Source organism: Mustelus asterias, chromosome 3 (genome assembly GCF_964213995.1).
Source record: "Mustelus asterias chromosome 3, sMusAst1.hap1.1, whole genome shotgun sequence".
Lineage (NCBI taxonomy): Eukaryota > Metazoa > Chordata > Chondrichthyes > Carcharhiniformes > Triakidae > Mustelus > Mustelus asterias.
The window spans coordinates 85,392,721-85,411,468 of NC_135803.1; the positions used below are offsets into that span (position 1 = coordinate 85,392,721).

At 49.0% G+C, this 18,748-nt stretch overlaps 1 protein-coding gene across 4 annotated transcripts in view; it reads left to right on the forward strand.

The window, feature by feature from the left end:
* The window catches only part of LOC144491451 (solute carrier organic anion transporter family member 2A1-like), a 450,593-nt gene that overhangs the window by 378,078 nt on the left and 53,767 nt on the right, over positions 1–18,748 (forward strand). For all 4 annotated transcript variants that reach the window (XM_078209279.1, XM_078209280.1, XM_078209282.1 and 1 more), the window contains one exon: positions 17,235–17,404. In XM_078209279.1, coding sequence (XP_078065405.1) covers positions 17,235–17,404 — 170 coding nt within the window. The remainder of the gene's footprint in view (positions 1–17,234; positions 17,405–18,748) is intronic.

Below are 18,748 nucleotides of genomic sequence, written 5' to 3' on the forward strand. Positions count from 1 at the left end.
TAAAATCCCGCCGAGGTCAACAGACTTCCCATTGTCTGCCCCTTGCCCGCTCCGATTCCCGTAGTGGGCGAGGCAGTAAGATGCCAGCCACACTCTCTCACTAAAACACACTCTCACTTTCACTCACACACACTATCTCTCTCTCTCCGACACACAATCTCTCTTTCTTACACATACACTTTCTCTTTCATACACAGACGCACTCAGTCGATCTCTCACGTATACACACACACTCACCGGAATTCTACTGCCCCGCCCACCACGGAATCAGAGCAGGTGAGGGGCGGATAACGGAATTTTTTGTTGACATTGGGCGGGAATTTCCAGTCTCGCTCGAGCAATGCCGTAAAATCCCACCCACTGTCTTCCTCACTCTCACAACCATTCACACACTCTCAAACACACTCATAGAATCATAGAATCTACAGCTCGAAGACAGGCCCTTCGGCCCAAACTGGTCCATGCTGACCAAAAAGCCCATCTAAGCTAACCCTATTTGCCTGCATTTGGCCCATAGCCCTCCTTTCCTATCCATGTATCTGTCCAAATGCCTTTTAAATGTTGCCGAAGTCCTAGCCTCAACCACTTCTTCCAGCAGCTCATTCCACATGTGTTCCACCCTCTGTGTAAAACGATTGCTCCTCTGGTTCCCATTAATTTTTCCCCTCTTAACTTAAACCTATGCCCTCGAGTTCTTGATTCCCCAACCCTGGGAAAAAGACTGAGTGTATTGCCCTATTCATGCTTCTCATGATCTTAAACACCTTTACAAGATCACCCTTCAGATCCGGGTTCGATTCCCAGCTTGGGTTACTGTCTGTGCAGAGTCTGCATGTTCTTCCCGTGTCTGCGTGGGTTTCCTCCCACAGTCCGAAAGACGTGCTGATTAGGTGCATTGGCCATGCTAAATTGTCCCTCGGTGTAGCCGAACAGGCACCGGAGTGTGGCGACGAGGGGATGATCACAGTAATTTCATTGCACTGTTAATGAAAGCCTACTTGTGACACTAAGCCTACTTGTGGCACAGTGCTTAGCACTGCTGCCTCACAGGGACCTGGGTTCGATTCCCAGCTTGGGTCACTGTGTGGAGTTTGCACATTCTCCCCGTGTCTGCGTGGGTTTCCTCCAGGTGCTCCGGTTTCCTCCCACAATCCAAAGATAGAAATCATAGAAATCATAGAAACCCTACAGTGCAGAAGGAGGCCATTCGGCCCATCGAGTCTGCACCGACCACAATCCCACCCAGGCCCTACCCCCATATCCCAACATATTTTACTCGCTAATCCCTCTAATCTACACATCCCAGGACACTAAGGGGCAATTTTAGCATGGCCAATCAACCTAACCCGCACATCTTTGGACTGTGGGAGGAAACCGGAGCACCCGGAGGAAACCCACTGGGATACAAGGAGAAGTGGCTAGATGGGTGGAGAACTGGCTTGGCCATAGGAGACAGAGGGTAGTGGTCGAAGGGTCTTTTTCCGGCTGGAGGTCTATGACCAGTGGTGTTCCGCAGGGCGCTGTACTGGGGCCTCTGCTATTTGTGATATATATAAATGATTTGGAAGAAGGTGTAACTGGTGTAATCAGCAAGTTTGCGGATGACACAAAGATGGCTGGACTTGCAGATAGCGAAGAGCATTGTCGGGCAATACAGCAGGATATAGGCTGGAAAATTGGGTGGAGAGGTGAACCCGTGACCCCTTGTGTTCGTCACCTCCGACCTGGGAAAAAGCTTCCCACTGTTCACTCTATCTATGCCCTTCATAATTTTATACACCTCTATTAGGTCGCCCCTCATCCTCCGTCTTTCCAGGGAGAACAACCCCAGTTTACCCAATCTCTCCTCATAGCTAAGACCCTCCATACCAGGCAACATCCTGGTAAACCTTCTCTGTACTCTCTCCAAAGCCTCCACGTCCTTCTGGTAGTGTGGCGACCAGAACTGGACGCAGTATTCCAAATGTGGCCTAACCAACGTTCTATACGGCTGCAACATCATATGCCAACTTTTATATTCTATGCCCGTCCAATAAAGGCAAGCATGCCATATGCCTTCTCCACCACCCTCTCCGCCTGTGCTGTCACCTTTAAGGATCAGTGGACTTGTACACCCAGGTCCCTCTGTGTGTCTATACTCCTGATGGTTCTGCCATTTATTGTATAGCTCCCCCTTACATTAGATCTACCGAAATGCATCACTTCGCATTTATCTGGATTAAATTCCCTCTGCCATTTCTCCGCCCAATGTTCCAGCCTATCTATATCCTGCTGTATTCTCTGACAATGTTCATCACTATCCGCAACTCCAGCAATCTTTGTGTCGTCCGCAAACTTACTGATCACACCAGCTACATCTTCCTCCTGTTAGCGCGAGTGAGCGAATACGACCACTACGGACCCAGAGTCAGGTTCAACAATGGCACAGCTTTATTGCATTACGTCGACGGAGGGACAATCAGGACATACATACAATAACAGTCCCGAAGGTACTCTGAAGGCCTGCCAAAACGGGTTATAGTTATAGCCATATTCTGTAGTTGATGTGTAAATGGTTTGTTTATGGTTTTCTGCTATGGTCATCCTGTTTAATGGGTTTTTAGGTGCGGAGTTGATGTGTTAAGTCTGGTGATTGCCCAGTCTAGGGAGGTGAGATTTGTCTGAGATCTCCGGAGTTTCTTATACAATAGGTGTTTAATTGGATATCAGGAAGTCTTCCAGGTCTAGGAGACCTTCTGAAGTGTTTGATAAAGGCTTCCTGATATCCTTGGAGCCAATTTAATTAAATGGAAGGGTACGCTAATGTGAGTTCCTGAGTCTTTTTGTCAGCCTTGTTTCTGCGTTTTAAAAGACCTGCTTGTCTGTTCACACTTTGTGCCTGGGTGCTGCTTTGGCCTGTTTCATTTATTTGATTTTATTCTAAGAAACATTTAATCTAAAGAATCACAGAAATTTGTGTCCGCTTACACTCCAAATCATTTATATATATCACAAACAGCAGAGGTCCCAGTACAGAGCCCTGCGGAACACCACTCGTCACAGACCTCCAACCGGAGGTCTAAAAGAAGTCTAACAAATTTGTAAGGCATGATCTCCCATGCACATAACCATGCTAACTACTCCTAATCAAACCCTGACATTCCAAATGCCTTTATATCTTACCTCAGAATCCTCTTTAATAACTTGCCCACCACAGATGTTCCCTCTCTCTCACACACACACACACACACACTCCCTCTCACACACACACACATACACTCCCTCTCCCTCACACACACACTCTCTCACACACACCCACTGACTCTCTGTCTCACACACACACACACTCTCTCACACACACACACACCACTCATACATTCTCTCTCTCAGATACACACATACGTTTTCACGCACACACACACACAGAGGCCAGAATTTTACTGCCCCGCCTGCCACGGGAATTGGAGCAGGCTGGGGGCAGACAAAGGGGAGGTCCATTGACCTCGGGCAGGACTTTACGGTTTCGGGACGAGCAAGGCCATAAAATCCTAGCCACTGTCTCTCTCCCACCCGCAGACACATTGGGCAGGATTTTCCGGCCGCGCCCGCCCCAAAATCACAAAATCCAGCCTGAGGTCAACTGACCTTTGCATGGTCCGCTCCCCGTCCTCTACAATTCCTGTGGTGGGCAGGGTGGGAAAACTCTCACCGCCCCCCTTTGTCTTTCTCTCTCTCTCTCTCTCTCTCTTGTGCACACTCTCACACTGTCTCTCTCTCTCACACACACACCATCTCTCTCAGACACACACACACACAGGGCCCTATTTTACCATTTTGATTCGAACTGCTGGGCGGACTTGAAACTGGCAGGGTTTCAGATCCGACTTTTAGACCCATTCTGAGGCGCCTCCATACGCACTCTGCCTGCAAAAATATCAGCCAGTCCAAATCGTGCTGCACAAGCCTGTGGACGGGGCTTAACGCGCCCGAAACCCTGCAGCTCCGATCGGCGCCTCCAACTGCGCATATGCAGAACAAAATGATAGAATGCTGCTCCCCTGCCAATCCCTCCTGGGCCGGATAGTGCCTCCCCCTGGCCCCCACAGACATTGTCCCACCCCCACAACATTACTGGCCCCCTTATCCCCCCAACCAAACCGATCGCGGGCCTCTTCCCCCCCCATTGATCTCAGGCAGAGTGATCCACCCTCCCCCCCCCCCCCCCACTGATCTCAGGCAGAGTGGCAGCGGACCCCCCTTTCACCCCCACTGATCTCAGGCAGAGTGGCAGCGGACCCCCCTTTCACCCCCACTGATCTCAGGCAGAGTGGCAGCAGACCCCCCTTTCACCCCCACTGATCTCAGGCAGAGTGGCAGCAGAACCCCCGCCTCCCCCCTCCACCCCACCAATCTCAAGCATAGAGCCATCCGACGCTAGGCACTTACCTCCTCACTAATATGGAGCATGTCTGTTTTGCGTTGATTCTGAATGTACAAACACCGTGGTAAAGGGAAAGTGCCAGTAAAGTTGGGCATGCAGCTCAATAAGTCAAATTAAATGCATGCAAATGCATTTCAAAGGCCGTCATGCCCATTTCGGGTGCAGTCCCAGTCGCAGCCATTTTCAGGCCTTGGTAAAGGGAGAACTGGCGCGGAGGTGGGCGTGGATTGCGCTACACGTCTCACGCCTGACTTTACCAAGTTTTCGTGCCCAAAAACGGGCACAACGTGATGGTAAAACCAGGCCCACTGTCTCTCTCACACACGCACACTGTCTCTCATACTTTCTCATATAACAAACACTCCCTCCCCCACACACACACAATCTCTCTCTCTCTTTCTCTCTCTCACACACACTCTTACACACACACTCTTTCACACTCATTCACTTTTCACACTCGCACTCACTCACACATCACAGCCACACACACTTTTCACACACACTCTCTCACACACACACATATCCACAAACACACTCTTTCATACACATACATACACACACACACACTCTCTCTCCTCTCATGCAGTCACACACAGACTCTCCCACACATACACACTAGTGTCCTTTAGGGAAGAAAATCTGCTGTTCTTACTTATTCTGGCCGACGTGTGACTCTCGAGCTACAGCAATGTGGTTGACTCTCAACTGCCATTTGAAATGGCCTAACAAGCCATTCTGTTCAAGGGCAACTAGGGATGGGCAATAAATGCTTTAACACAGTAAGAAGTTTAACAACACCAGGTTAAAGTCCAACAGGTTTATTTGGTAGCAAAAGCCACACAAGCTTTCGGAGCCCCAAGCCCCTTCTTCAGGTGAGTGGGAATTCTGTTCACAAACAGGGCACAGAAAGACACAAACTCAATTTGCATGAATAATGGTTGGAATGCGAATACTTACAGCTAATTAAGTCTTTAAGATACAAACAATGTGAGTGGAGAGAGCACAAAACAGGTTAAAGAGATGTGTATTGTCTCCAGACAGGACAGCCAGTGAAACTCTGCAGGTCCATAGAACCATAGAAAATTACAGCTCAGAAACAGGCCTTTTGGCCCTTCTTGTCTGTGCCGAACCATTTTATGCCTAGTCCCACTGACCTGCACTTGGACCATAGCCCTCCACACCCCTCTCATCCATGAACCCGTCCAAGTTTTTCTTAAATGTTAAAAGTGACCCCGCATTTACCACTTTATCCGGCAGCTCATTCCACACTCCCACCACTCTCTGCGTGAAGAAGCCCCCCCTAATATTCCCTTTAAACTTTTCTCCTTTCACCCTTAACCCATGCCCTCTGGTTTTTTTCTCCCCGAGCCTCAGCGGAAAAAGCCTGCTTGCATTCACTCTATCTATACCCATCAAAATCTTATACACCTCTATCAAATCTCCCCTCAATCTTCTACGCTCCAGGGAATAAAGTCCCAACCTATTCAATCTCTCTCTGTAACTCAGCTTCTCAAGTCCCGGCAACATCCTTGTGAACCTTCTCTGCACTCTTTCAATCTTATTTACATCCTTCCTGTAACTAGGTGACCAAAACTGTTCACAATACTCCAAATTCGGCCTCACCAATGTCTTATATAACCTTGTAAGAAGTTTAACAACACCAGGTTAAAGTCCAACAGGTTTATTTGGTAGCAAAAGCTTTTTGCTACCAAATAAACCTGTTGGACTTTAACCGGGTGTTGTTAAACTTCTTACTGTGTTTACCCCAGTCCAACGCCGGCATCTCCACATCATTATATAACCTTACCATAACACTCCAACTTTTATACTCGATACTCCGATTTAGAAAGGCCAATGTACCAAAGGCACTCTTTACGACCCTATCCACCTGTGACGTCACTTTTAGGGAATTCTGTACCTGTATTCCCAGATCCCTCTGTTCAACTGCACTCTTCAGAGTCCTAGCATTTACCCTGTACATTCTTCTTTGGTTTGTCCTTCCAAAGTGCAATATCTCACACTTGTCTGCGTTAAATTCCATTTGCCATTTTTCAGCCCATTTTTCTAGTTGGTCCAAATCCCTCTGCAAGCTTTGAAAACCTTCCTCACTGTCCACTACACCTCCAATCTTAGTATCATCAGCAAACCTGCTGATCCAATTTACCACATTATCATCCAGATCATTGATATAGATGACAAACAACAATGGACCCAACACCGATCCCTGCGGCACACCACTCGTCACAGGCCTCCACTCAGAGAAACAATCCTCCACAACCACTCTCTGGCTTCTTCCATTGAGCCAGTGTCTTATCCAATTTACTACCTCCCCATGTATACCTAGCGACCGAACCTTCCTAACTAACCTCCCATGAGGGACCTTGTCAAAGGCCTTGCTGAAATCCAGGTAGACAACATCCACCGCCTTCTCTTCATCCACTTTCCTGGTAACCTCCTCGAAAAACTCCAATGGATTGGTCAAACATGACCTACCACGCACAAAGCCATGTTGACTCTCCCTAATAAGTCCCCGTCTATCCAAATATTTGTAGATCCTATCCCTTATCACACCTTCCAATAACTTGCCCACCACCGACGTCAAACTTACTTGCCGATAATTTCCCGGATTTCTTTTGGAACCTTTTTTAAACAACGGAACAACATGAGCCACCCTCCAATCATCCGGCACCTCCCCCGTGAATACTGACATTTTAAATATGTCTGCCAGGGCCCCTGCAAGTTCAACACTAGCTTCCCTCAAGGTCCGTGGGAATACCCTGTCCGGTCCTGGGGATTTATCCACTCTGATTTGCCTCAAGACAGCGAGCACCTCCTCCCCTTTAATCTGTAAAGGTTCCATGGCCTCCCTACCAGTTTGCCCTATTTCCGTAGACTCCATGCCCATTTCCTCAGTAAATACGGATGCAAAAAAACCATTTAGTATCTCCCCCATCTCTTTTGGTTCCATACACAGTCTACCACTCTGGTCTTCAAGAGGACCAATTTTATCCCTCACTATCCTTTTGCTCCTAACATACCTATAGAAGCTCTTTGGATTTTCCTTCACTCTGTCTGCCAAAGCAAGCTCATGTCTTCTTTTAGCCCTCCTGATTTCCCTCTTAAGTAGCTTCTGGCACTTTTTATACTCCTCGAGCATCTGATCTGTTCCTTGCTGCCTGTACATTTCATACAACTCTCTCTTCCTCTTAATCAGTGTTACAATCTCCCTCGAGAACCAAGGTTCCTTATTCCTATTTACTTTGCCTTTAATCCTGACAGGAACATACAAACTCTGCACTCTCAAAATTTCTCCTTTGAAGGCCTCCCACTTTCCATTTACATCCTTACCAGAGAACAGCCTGTGCCAATCCACACTTCCCAGATCCCTTCTCATTTCATCAAATTTGGCCTTTTTCCAGTTCAGAACTTCAACCCGAGGACCAGATCTATCCTTATCCACGATCAGGTTGTAACTAATGGCATTATGATCACTGGATCCAAAGTGTTCCCTCACACTCACATCCATCACTTGCCCTAACTCATTTCCCAATAGGAGATCCAATATCGCATCCTCTCTAGTCGGCACCTCTATATACTGATGTAGAAAATTCTCCTGAACACATTTTACAAACTCTACCCCGTCTAAACCTTTAACAGTATGCGAGTCCCAATCTATATGTGGAAAATTAAAATCCCCTACTGTCACAACTTTGTGTTTCTTGCAGTTGTCAGCTACCTCTCCGCTGATTTGCTCCTCCAATTCTCGCTGACTATTGGGTGGTCTATAATACAAGCCCATTAATGTGGTCATACCTTTACTGTTTCTCAGCTCCACCCATAGGGCCTCTGTAGACAAGCTCCCTAATCTATCCTGCCTGAGTACCGCTGTAACATTTTCCCTGACCAACAATGCCACCCCCCCACCTTTTATCCCTCTGCCTCTATCCCGCCTGAAACATTGGAACCCTGGAACATTGAGCTGCCAGTCCTGCCCCTCCTGTAGCCAAGTTTCACTAATGGCTATAATGTCATATTTCCACGTGTCTATCCACGCCTTCAGCTCATCTGCCTTCCCCACAATACTCCTGGCATTGAAATAGACACACCTCAAAAAATTATTTCCACCACACTCTACCCTTCCATTTGTGATTTTGTCCAGGCAAGCTGTGGGGATTACAAATAGTGTGACATGAACCCAATATCCCGGTTGAGGCCGTCCTCATGACTTTAACTTGATGTTGTAAAACTTCCTACTGTATTTACCCCAGTCCAATGCCGGCATCTCCACATCAATAAATGCTTACCAGCCAGCCAGGCCCATGTGTCACAAATGAATTTAAAAAACTGTCTCACACACAGTCTCTCTCTCACACACACACACTGACTAGAATTTTACTGCCTCGCCTGCCCAAGGCTTGTAAGATCCCACCCGAGGCCAATGGAGAATGCCATTCTGCGAGCCTTGCCCGCCTCGATTGACCACGTGCTGGTAAAGTTCCGGCCTGTGTGTCTCTCTCACAAATGCACATACTATGGGCCATGTGAGATTTTCCGGTCTTGGGCCAAGAGTGGTCGGAAAATCCTGTCCTGTATCTCTCTCTCTCTCTCTCTCCCTCCCTCTCTCACACATACACACTGCCTCTCACATACTTTCTCTCACACAGAAACATTCTCTCCCACACACACACACACACTCTATCTCTCTCACACACAATCGGGATTTTGCTGTCTCGCCCATCAGGGGAATCGGAGCGGGCAAGGGGCGGACAATGAGAAGGTCCATTGACCTTGTTGCGGGATTTTACGGTTTCGGGACGAGCGAGGCTGTAAATTCCCATTCACTGTCTCTCACACAGAAACACAACACACATACACACTGTCTCTCTCTCGCTGTCTCTCTCGCACACACACACAGTCACACTTTCAGACACACTCACACATACAGTCTCTCACACATACACACACAAACACACTGGTCGGGATTCTCCCCAAAAAGAACTAAATGCCCAATGGGTGGGAAAATGGGAGAATTTCCCGCCCATTGTTTGGGTGTACATACCTGATCTAATCTGTGACAACTCTATGCTTCGCCTGAGAGCAATTCATGCTGGTAAGTGGGGGACAGGACCTCATCCTGCTGGAGAGGCCGGCAGCATGGTGGGCCACTACACATGCACCAATTTGGCAGTGGGGGGATCGGCGCATGAGCACTGCCTCCCCTCCATCGCCGACTCCCAATTGCTGCCTCCTGTTTATCCCCGAACCTCCACCCTGATTGCTGGCCTCCCAACCCCTTCCCCCCAATCCCCCAGCCTTCCCAATTCCCCCCCCCCCCCCCCCCTTCTCCTGATCGCTGGCCTATGAACACCCTCTCCCCCGGGGCAGCCCCAATTTCACCCCTCTTTGAAATCCCCGATCCTCCCAGCCCCACCCAAATTGCCACCCCCATGGCAAGCCCTGACCTTCCCCTCCCAGCCTCGATCTACCCTCCTGATTGCCAGTTTACCACCGACGGCCAGCCCCGACCTACCCCCCCCCCCCCCCCCCCCCCCCCCCCCACACACACACACATGGCCAGCCCTGAACCCCCGCATCCATGATCAGCCTCTCCCACTGATCCTTTTGCAGAGTGGCAGTGGATCCCCCTCCCCCATCAATCACCTCCAATAGGCCCTGCCTCCCTCTGGTCCCTCCCCCATAGCAGTCAGTGTGCCCCATGGGCAGTGCCAGGGTGCCAGGCTGGCACTGCCCAAGAGGCACCCGCCTTTGCTCCGACCTCCCGGGGGGTGTGGGGGGCCTCAATGGCCTCTCGTCACCAGCCGGATGAGGATTCCTATTCCCTGTTAGTGGGGAGCAGTTGTAAACCATCATGCTGGGGTTCCCGCCATTTAAACTATCAATTTAAACGAGATAGGTTGGGGGGAGGGGATCGCGACAAGGTGACTGGGAGCAAGGAAGGTAGCTCGCAAACAGAGAAGGGACATAGACAGTGCAAGATGGACGGGTGATAGAGAAGGGGAGAGCTCAGACCAAAGGATTGAGATGTGTTTACTTTAATGCCAGGAGTATAGTGAATAAAGGGGATGAGCTCAGAGCATGGATCGATGCCTGGAAGTGTGATGTGGTGGCCATTACGGAGACTTGGATGTCTCAGGGTCAGGACTGGATACTCCAGGTGCCGGGATTCAGATGTTTCAGGAAGGACAGGGAGGGAGGCAAGAGAGGGCGTGGAGTGGCACTGCTGATCTGGGATAGTGTCACAGCTGTAGAGAAGGTGTTTGCTGTGGAGGGATTGTCCACCGAGTCTCTGTGGGTGGAAGTTCGGAGTGGGAAGGGGTCAATCACTTTGCTGGGAGTTTTTTATAGGCCGCCCAATAGTAACAGGGAGGTGGAGGAGTAGATAGGGAAACAGATCCTGGAGAGATGCAATAATAGCAGAGTTGTTGTGATGGGAGACTTTAATTTCCAAAACATAGATTGGAATATCCCGAGGGTAAGGGGATTGGATGGGGAGGAGTTCGTTAGGTGCGTTCAGGAGGGTTTCCTAACACAGCATGTGGACAAGCCTACAAGAGGAGAGGCTGTACTTGATCTGATACTGACCAATGAACCTGGACAGGTGTCAGATCTCTCAGTGGGAGAGCATCTTGGGGATAGCGATCATAACTCTATCTCCTTTACGCTTGCATTGGAAAAAGAGAGGATCAGGCAAGCTGGGAAAGCGTTTATGTGGAGTGAGGGGAAATATGAAGACATAAGGCAGCAAATTAGAGGAGTAAATTGGAAGGAGGTATTCTCGGGGAAATGTACTGAAGAGAGGTGGCAGTTTTTCAAGGAATGTCTGTCTAGAGTTCGACAGGACAACGTTCCGAGCAGACAGGGAGGAGTTGGTAGGTTAAAGGAACCGTGGTGTACGAAAGCTCTGCGGAACCTAGTCGAGAAGAAAAGGAAAGCACTCAAAAGGTTCAGAGAGCTTGGCGAAGATAGGGATCTAGATGAGTGTACGGCTTGTAGGAAGGGAATAAAGAAGGAAATTAGGAGAGCCAGAAGGGGTCACGAGAAGGCCTTGGCAGGTAGGATTAAGGAGAACCCGAAGGCGTTCTATAAATATGTGAAGAGTAAAAGGATGAGACGTGAAGGAATAGGGCCTATAAAAGGTGAAGGCGGGAAAGTCTGTATGAAACCAGGAGAAATGGCAGAGGTGCTTAATGAGTATTTTGCCTCAGTTTTCACAGAGCAGAAGGACCTGGGTGGATGTACTGTGGGCTTGCGGTGGACGGAAAAGATTGAGTATGTGGACTTTAACAAAGAGGTTGTGCTGGAATCTTTGAATGGCATCAAGATAGATAAGTCGCCGGGTCCGGATGGGATGTACCCCAGGTTACTGTGGGAGGTGAGGGAAGAGATTGCAGAGCCTCTGGCGATGATCTTTGCGTCGTCGATGGAGACGAGAGAGGTGCCGGAGGATTGGAGGATTGCGGATGTGGCTCCTATTTTCAAGATGGGGAATAGGGATAGCCCAGGAAATTACCGACCGGTGAGTCTAACCTCAGTGGTTGGTAAGCTGATGGAGAACATCCTGAGGGAGAAGATTTATGAGCATTTAGAGAGGTTTAGTATGCTCAAGAATAATCAGCATGGCTTTGTCAAGGGCAGATCGTGCCTTACGAGCCTGGTGGAGTTCTTCGAAAATGTGACTAAACACATTGACAAAGGGAAAGCGGTAGATGTGGTTTATATGGATTTTAGCAAGGCGTTCGATAAGGTCCCCCATGCAAGGCTTCTAGAAAAAGTGAGAGGACATGGGATCCAAGGGGCTGCTGCCCTGTGGATCCAGAACTGGCTTGTCCAAAGGATGTGGAGATGTCCAAAGGAGGCAGAGAGTGGGTATAGATGGGTCTTTTTCTAAATGGAGGTCGGTCACCAGTGGTGTGCCCCAGGGATCTGTTCTGGGACCCTTGCTGTTTGTCATTTTCATAAATGACCTGGATGAGGAAGTGGAGGGATGGGTTGGTAAGTTTGCCGACGACACGAAGGTTGGTGGGGTTGTGGATAGTCTGGAGGGATGTCAGAAGTTACAGAGGGACATAGATAGGATGCAAGACTGGGCGGACAAGTGGCAGATGGACTTCAACCCAGATAAATGCGTCGTGGTCCATTTTGGCAGGTCAAATGGGATGAAGGAGTACAATATAAAGGGAAAGCCTCTTAGTACTGTAGAGGATCAGAAGGACCTTGGGGTCCGGGTCCATAGGACTCTAAAATCGGTCCCGCAGGTGGAGGAGGTGGTTAAGAAGGCATATGGTGTGCTGGCCTTTATCAATCGAGGGATTGAGTTTAGGAGTCCGGGGATAATGATGCAACTATATAAGACCCTCGTCAGACCCCACTTGGAGTACTGTGCTCAGTTCTGGTCGCCTCATTACAGGAAGGATGTGGAAAAGATTGAAAGGGTGCAAAGGAGATTTACAAGGATGTTGCCTGGATTGAGTGGCATGCCTTATGAGGATAGGCTGAGGGAGCTCGGTCTTTTCTCCTTGGAGAGACGCAGGATGAGAGGAGACCTAATAGAGGTCTATAAGATGTTGAGAGGCATAGATCGGGTGGACTCTCAGAGGCTTTTTCCCAGTGTGGAAATGGCTGCTATGAGAGGACACAGATTTAAGGTGCTGGGGGGTAGGTACAGGGGAAATGTTAGGGGTAAGTTTTTCACACAGAGGGTGGTGGGCGAGTGGAATCGGCTGCCGTCAGTGGTGGTGGAGGCAAACTCAATTGGGTCTTTTAAGAGACTCCTGGATGAGTACATGGGACTTAATAGGATGGAGGGTTATAGGTAGGCCTAAAAGGTAGGGATATGTTCGGCACAACTTGTGGGGCCGAAGGGTCTGTTTTTGTGCTGTAGTTTTTCTGTTTCTATGGGTGACGTTAGTGGGCTCAGCGACTACCGTCCTGGGCCTGTTAATCATATGGAAATTGAGATTTCACTCTGGTAATCAGCTCCACACCAATTTCGAGTTTGGAACTGATTACATTGAAAAAAAGAGCCTTGGAGACTCGCGATTGGCCAGACACTGGTCGCAAATCCCGCTAAAGGCGTGTTGAGAAGCCTGGCCACTGTCTCTCTCTCTCTCTCTCTCTCTCAGACTCACACTCTCTCTCCCACTCTCTCTCCCTCTCTCACACAGACACACACGCTCTCTCTCACACGCACTCTGTCTCTTACACACACTTTCTCTCTGACACACACTCTCTCTCTCAGACACACACTCACTCACACTGTCTCTCTCTCTTACATACACTCTATCTTTCACAAGCACACACACACATTCTGTCTCGCACACACACAGACACACACGCACACTATGGGGGTGATTTTACTATCATGTTGCACCTGTTTTCAGGCGCGATGCGGTGGTAAAGTCAGGCAAAAATTTTATGAGCGCCGGATTTCTGACGCGGTCAGCCTCTCGTCGGGAATGGGCGAGAGGCAGGTTAATGCATGTAAATTTATTTTACTGTTGTTTTGCATCTGCTTAGTGAGCCCAGAGTTCAATTCTCTGGTCCTGCCTCCCTTTCTGACTTCGCTGGGAAAGCTTCTCGCCAGCGAGGAATAGACATGCTCCCCATGAATGGGTCGCTGTCGACTTGGCCTCACCGATGGATGCCCCTTGGGTGGTGCTAGACTGGCAGTGCCACCCTGGCACCTGGACAATGACCATTAGGCAGTGCCAGGGTGGGGCTAATGGGTGGAGGGGTCAGTGGGGGTGGGGTCAGAGGGGGGGAGGGTAAAACTGGGGGAGGGGCTGATGGGGGAGGAGGACCGCTGCCACACTGCAGAGATCGGTGGGGGGGAAGGGAGGGAGAGGTACCCGCTGCCACTCTGCAGGGATCGGGGGAGGGAGAGGGGCCTGCTGTCACTCTGCAGCAATCGGTGGGGAGGAGGGAGGGAGAGGAACCTGCTGCCACTCTGCAGGGATCGGGGGAGGGAGAGGGGCCTGCTGTCACTCTGCAGCAATCGGTGGGGAGGAGGGAGGGAGAGGAACCTGCTGCCACTCTGCAGGGATCAGGGGAGGGAGAGGGAGCCCGCTGCCACTCTGCAGGGATTGGTAGAGGGAGAGGGAGCTCGCTGTCACTCTGTAGGGGATTGGTAGAGGGAGAGGGAGCTCGCTGCCACTCTGCAGGGATCAGTGGGGGGTAGGGAGGGAGAGGGCGCCCACTGCCACTCTGTAGGGATCGGTAGAGGGAGAGGGAGCTCGCTGCCACTCTGCAGGGATCAGTGGGGGATAGGGAGGGAGAGGGCGCCCACTGCCACTCTGCACGGATCAGTGGGGGGCCTGCTGCCACTCTGCAGCGATTGGTAGGGGGAGGGTGACAGCTCAGCAATTGGTGGGGGAGGTGGGTGTCTGCGATCGATTTGGGCAGTGCGGGGGGACGACAATGCTGTATCTCAGGCAGTAGGACCCGTGATTGCAGGGGAGGGGAGATGCATCAGGCTGCCTGCACTCGCAGTGGCCTAACAGCTCTCTCTTTTCTGTCAGAATATGCATGTGCAGCATCAGAGACCTGCACATGCGCACTACCTCCCTCTACAGGGTTTCGGGTGCATTAAGCCCCGCCCACAGGCTTCTGCAGCAAGTACTGGACTTGCTCAAAAGACGGATCTGAAACTCTCCCAGTTCCAAGTCCGTCCAGCTTTCTCGCAGACACACACGCACACAGATTTTATGGGAAGAATTCTAAGTGTCCAACTCGCATGAAAATGGGGGAGTTTCACATTCATTTCTGGGCAAATCTTTACTCCCGATCCAATAGACTTACGTGCATGAAAAAGTGGGTTACACTGTTTCCAGCCACTCGAGGCAGTGGGCAGGTCCTAACTTGCTAGCCAGTTTGCTCTTGCAGCAGAGGGAGCTATTGTACATGGGCAGACCTCTGTGGCTGCACATGCGCAATTGCAACAGCAGAGGCCTGACAGAGAGAGAAATCTGCCAGGCCTCTGCTGTTGCAGGTGGCCTCGACCCCATCCCCTTCGCTATTACGGTGGCCTGCAGCCCCACACCACCCGGAAACAACACCCCCGCCGCCCCTCCCCCCACCGCCCAGGTCAATCACGTCCCATACCCCTCCCCCACCGATCGCACGTAAAGTGGCAGTGGGCCCCTCCTCTCTCCCTCCCTCCCCAATCAGGCTGCCCCGGCCTGACTGCGCCCCTTCAGGCCCCACCACCATAGGCCTGATCCCTTTCAGGCAGTGGGCAGTGCCAAGGTGCCTGATGGGCATTGCCAAGGTGTCAGACTGGCAGTGCCAAGAGGGTCACCCCACTTGTCCTCGACCTCTCCGGGGGCCCTCAGTGGCCACCGGTTCTACAAGATGTACTGCTGAGGCTGTGTAAGGCTCTGGTCAGACCCCATTTGGAATACTGTGAGCAGTTTTGGGCCCCAGATCTAAGGAAGGACTTGGAGGGGGTCCAGAGGAGGTTCACAATAATGATCCCAAGAATGAAGAATTAGTCATATGAGGAGCGATTGAGCAGTCTGGGCCTGTACTTCATGGAGTTTAGAAGGATGAGGGGGGATCTAATTGAAACTTACAGAATACTGAGAGGCCTAAATAGAGTGGATGTAGAGAGAATGTTTTCACCAGTGGCAGAGACTAGAACTCAAGGGCACAACCTCAGTGAAGGTACACGCCTTTAAAACTGAATTTCTTCAGCTAGAGGGTGGTGAACCTGGGGAACTCATTGCCACAGAGGGCTGTGGAGGCCAGGTCATTCAGTGTCATAGAGGAGTCATAGAGGTTTACAGCATGGAAACAGGCCCTTCGGCCCAATTTGTCCATGCTGCCTTTTTTTTAAACCCCAAAGCTAGTTCTATGCCCTCTAGTCCTATGCCCTCTAGTTTTAGACTCCCCTACCTTTGGGAAAAGATATTGACTATCTAGCTGATCAATGCCCCTCATTATTTTATAGATCTCTATAAGATCATCCCTCAGCCTTCTACGCTCTCGAGAAAAAAGTCCCAGTCTATCCAGCCTCTCCTTATAACTCAAACCATCAAGTCCCGGTAGCATCCTAGTAAATCTTTTCTGCACTCTTTTTCTAGTTTAATAATATCCTTTCTATAACAGGGTGACCAGAACTGTACACAGCATTCCAAGTGTGGCCTTACCAATGTTTTGTACAACTTCAACAAGACATCCCAACTCCTGTATTCAATGTTCTGACCAATGAAACCAATGCTAAATGCCTTCTTCACCACTTTGTTCACCTGTGACTCCAATGTATCTCCTTATGTAGCTCAGTGTCATACTTTATGTTGTTTCTATTTAGTGCCTTTGGAACATTTTATTATATTAAAGGCACTAAATAAATGAAAGTTGTTGTAGCCCTTCAATTTCTAATATATTTCAAGCCTTTTATGGGAAATATCTCCTATTTCAGGTGCAATGTGGTTCTTAAAGAGAATGGTCCTTTAAAGGATTATACACTTGCTCAGGACCAGAGACATTGATGTACTTCAATTACCTGCACTAGTTTGATATTAGTCATCAAGTAAAATGTCATCATTATGATTTCCACCATGAAATGCACAGGTATTTCTCAGCCCTATCTTTATTTTTTTTTAAAGAACGACCCTGTATTAATTTAGTCTAATCAAATGCTCAGGAAGTTCTGACTGATACTTTGATGATGCGTGATCATTGTTAGTCAACAAATGTGTGACAAAGGATGAGGAAACATGCAACTATTTCTTGGCTTTATTATTATGTTCAAGGAGTTGTTGAAGACTCATGTCACTTCTTCCTTTTGATCCAGACATACAATAATTGCCGCTGCATTCAGACATCTAACAATGAAGATTATGCTCATCCCGGACACTGCAAAGTCAGCTGTTCCTACCTGCTTTTTTCAATGGTCTTCAGCATCTCTTTCATTGGAATGATAGCCTCCCTGACCCACAATCCTCTCTACATGACAGTACTGCGGTAAGTGTTTGGAGCTATGAATGTGTTTCACTCTGTGTCCAATATTTCCTCCTTATATCTAGTGTGTGGACCAAGCTTTTGCTTCCCTATACTACAGCTCCTTCTTTGGCTCAACATAAATGTTGATCTGATTACACTTCTGTGAAGCACCCAGGGACAATTTAATGTTAAGAAATTTATTATAAATGCAGATTGTTGCATTTTTACAATCAAATGAACCCCAGGTACGGCTCATTTCATGGGAAGATAATTATGTGCTGATGAGGTTGAAGAAATGGACACACTCATTAATGAGAATTACTTCATAATGAATTGCTCCTTCTGTTTCCTTCTTTCAGTTAATCATTAATCTGTAGACAATTAAATGATATAGAAGGATGGCATCTGAACAACATTGGATGTTGACAGAGTGGAAATGTTGCTGGTCTAGTAATCAGATACACAGTGCCAACGTGACCCTTGGGCATTGCCAGTTTGCCTCTTGGGCAGTGCCAGGGGGCCAGGCTGGCACAGACCGGGGGCACCCCCCCTACCCTTAACCTCCTGGCGGTCCTCCATGGCCTCGCTTCAGTCCAGCGGGGTTGACTCAGTTGCAATTGTAATTCAATTGTACTTAGAGAGGATTATGGCATAAAAAGTAAATCAGCTGGCAGAAGCCTCTGGTTGTTGCTTAGTAACTGGGACTCCTTTAAGGTAGAAAAGCCTTTTGAATTTAGTTTTTGCTGAATTTGTTTGCAGTTGAAGATGGGACACCAGGGAGTGAACATCTCTCAACTCAACAAAGACAAGCTAGACAGGACAAGGGAGCTGCAAAGAGGCAGACTTCCCAAAGAACCCAATACAGTCTAGATAACCAGCCAATCGGGACAGAAATAATATCTTAAGACTGAAGTTGAGAACAGAGATCAGGGGACTTCAAGAGATAAGCAAACAAAGTGTTCTGAGTTAAAGGGAGATCTGCGGTAACCAGATTTAAAGTGGGAAATCAGGTTTCAGAGGTAAATCAAATGTCTGGGGCAATCTTACCAGAATCGGGGAATCGAGAGTTAAAACAATTGTCAACAATTGGTGCAACAGTCAAGACAAAGAAATCCTGAAGGGGAGATATAAAACCTGGATGCGGAATTCCTTGTTAAAAGTGGAGTGGAAGTTTTGTTTGAAAGTGTAATTTGGAAAACCTGGAGTGGATTTTTCAATACAAACAACTGAGGAAGTACTGCATGTGTGACAGTGGCAGCGTGTGTGAGAGAGAGAGAGTGAGAGCGAGAGTGTGTTTGTGTGTGTGTGTGTGTGAGAGAGAGAGAGAGAGAGAGTGAGAGCGAGAGTGTGTTTGTGTGTGTGTGT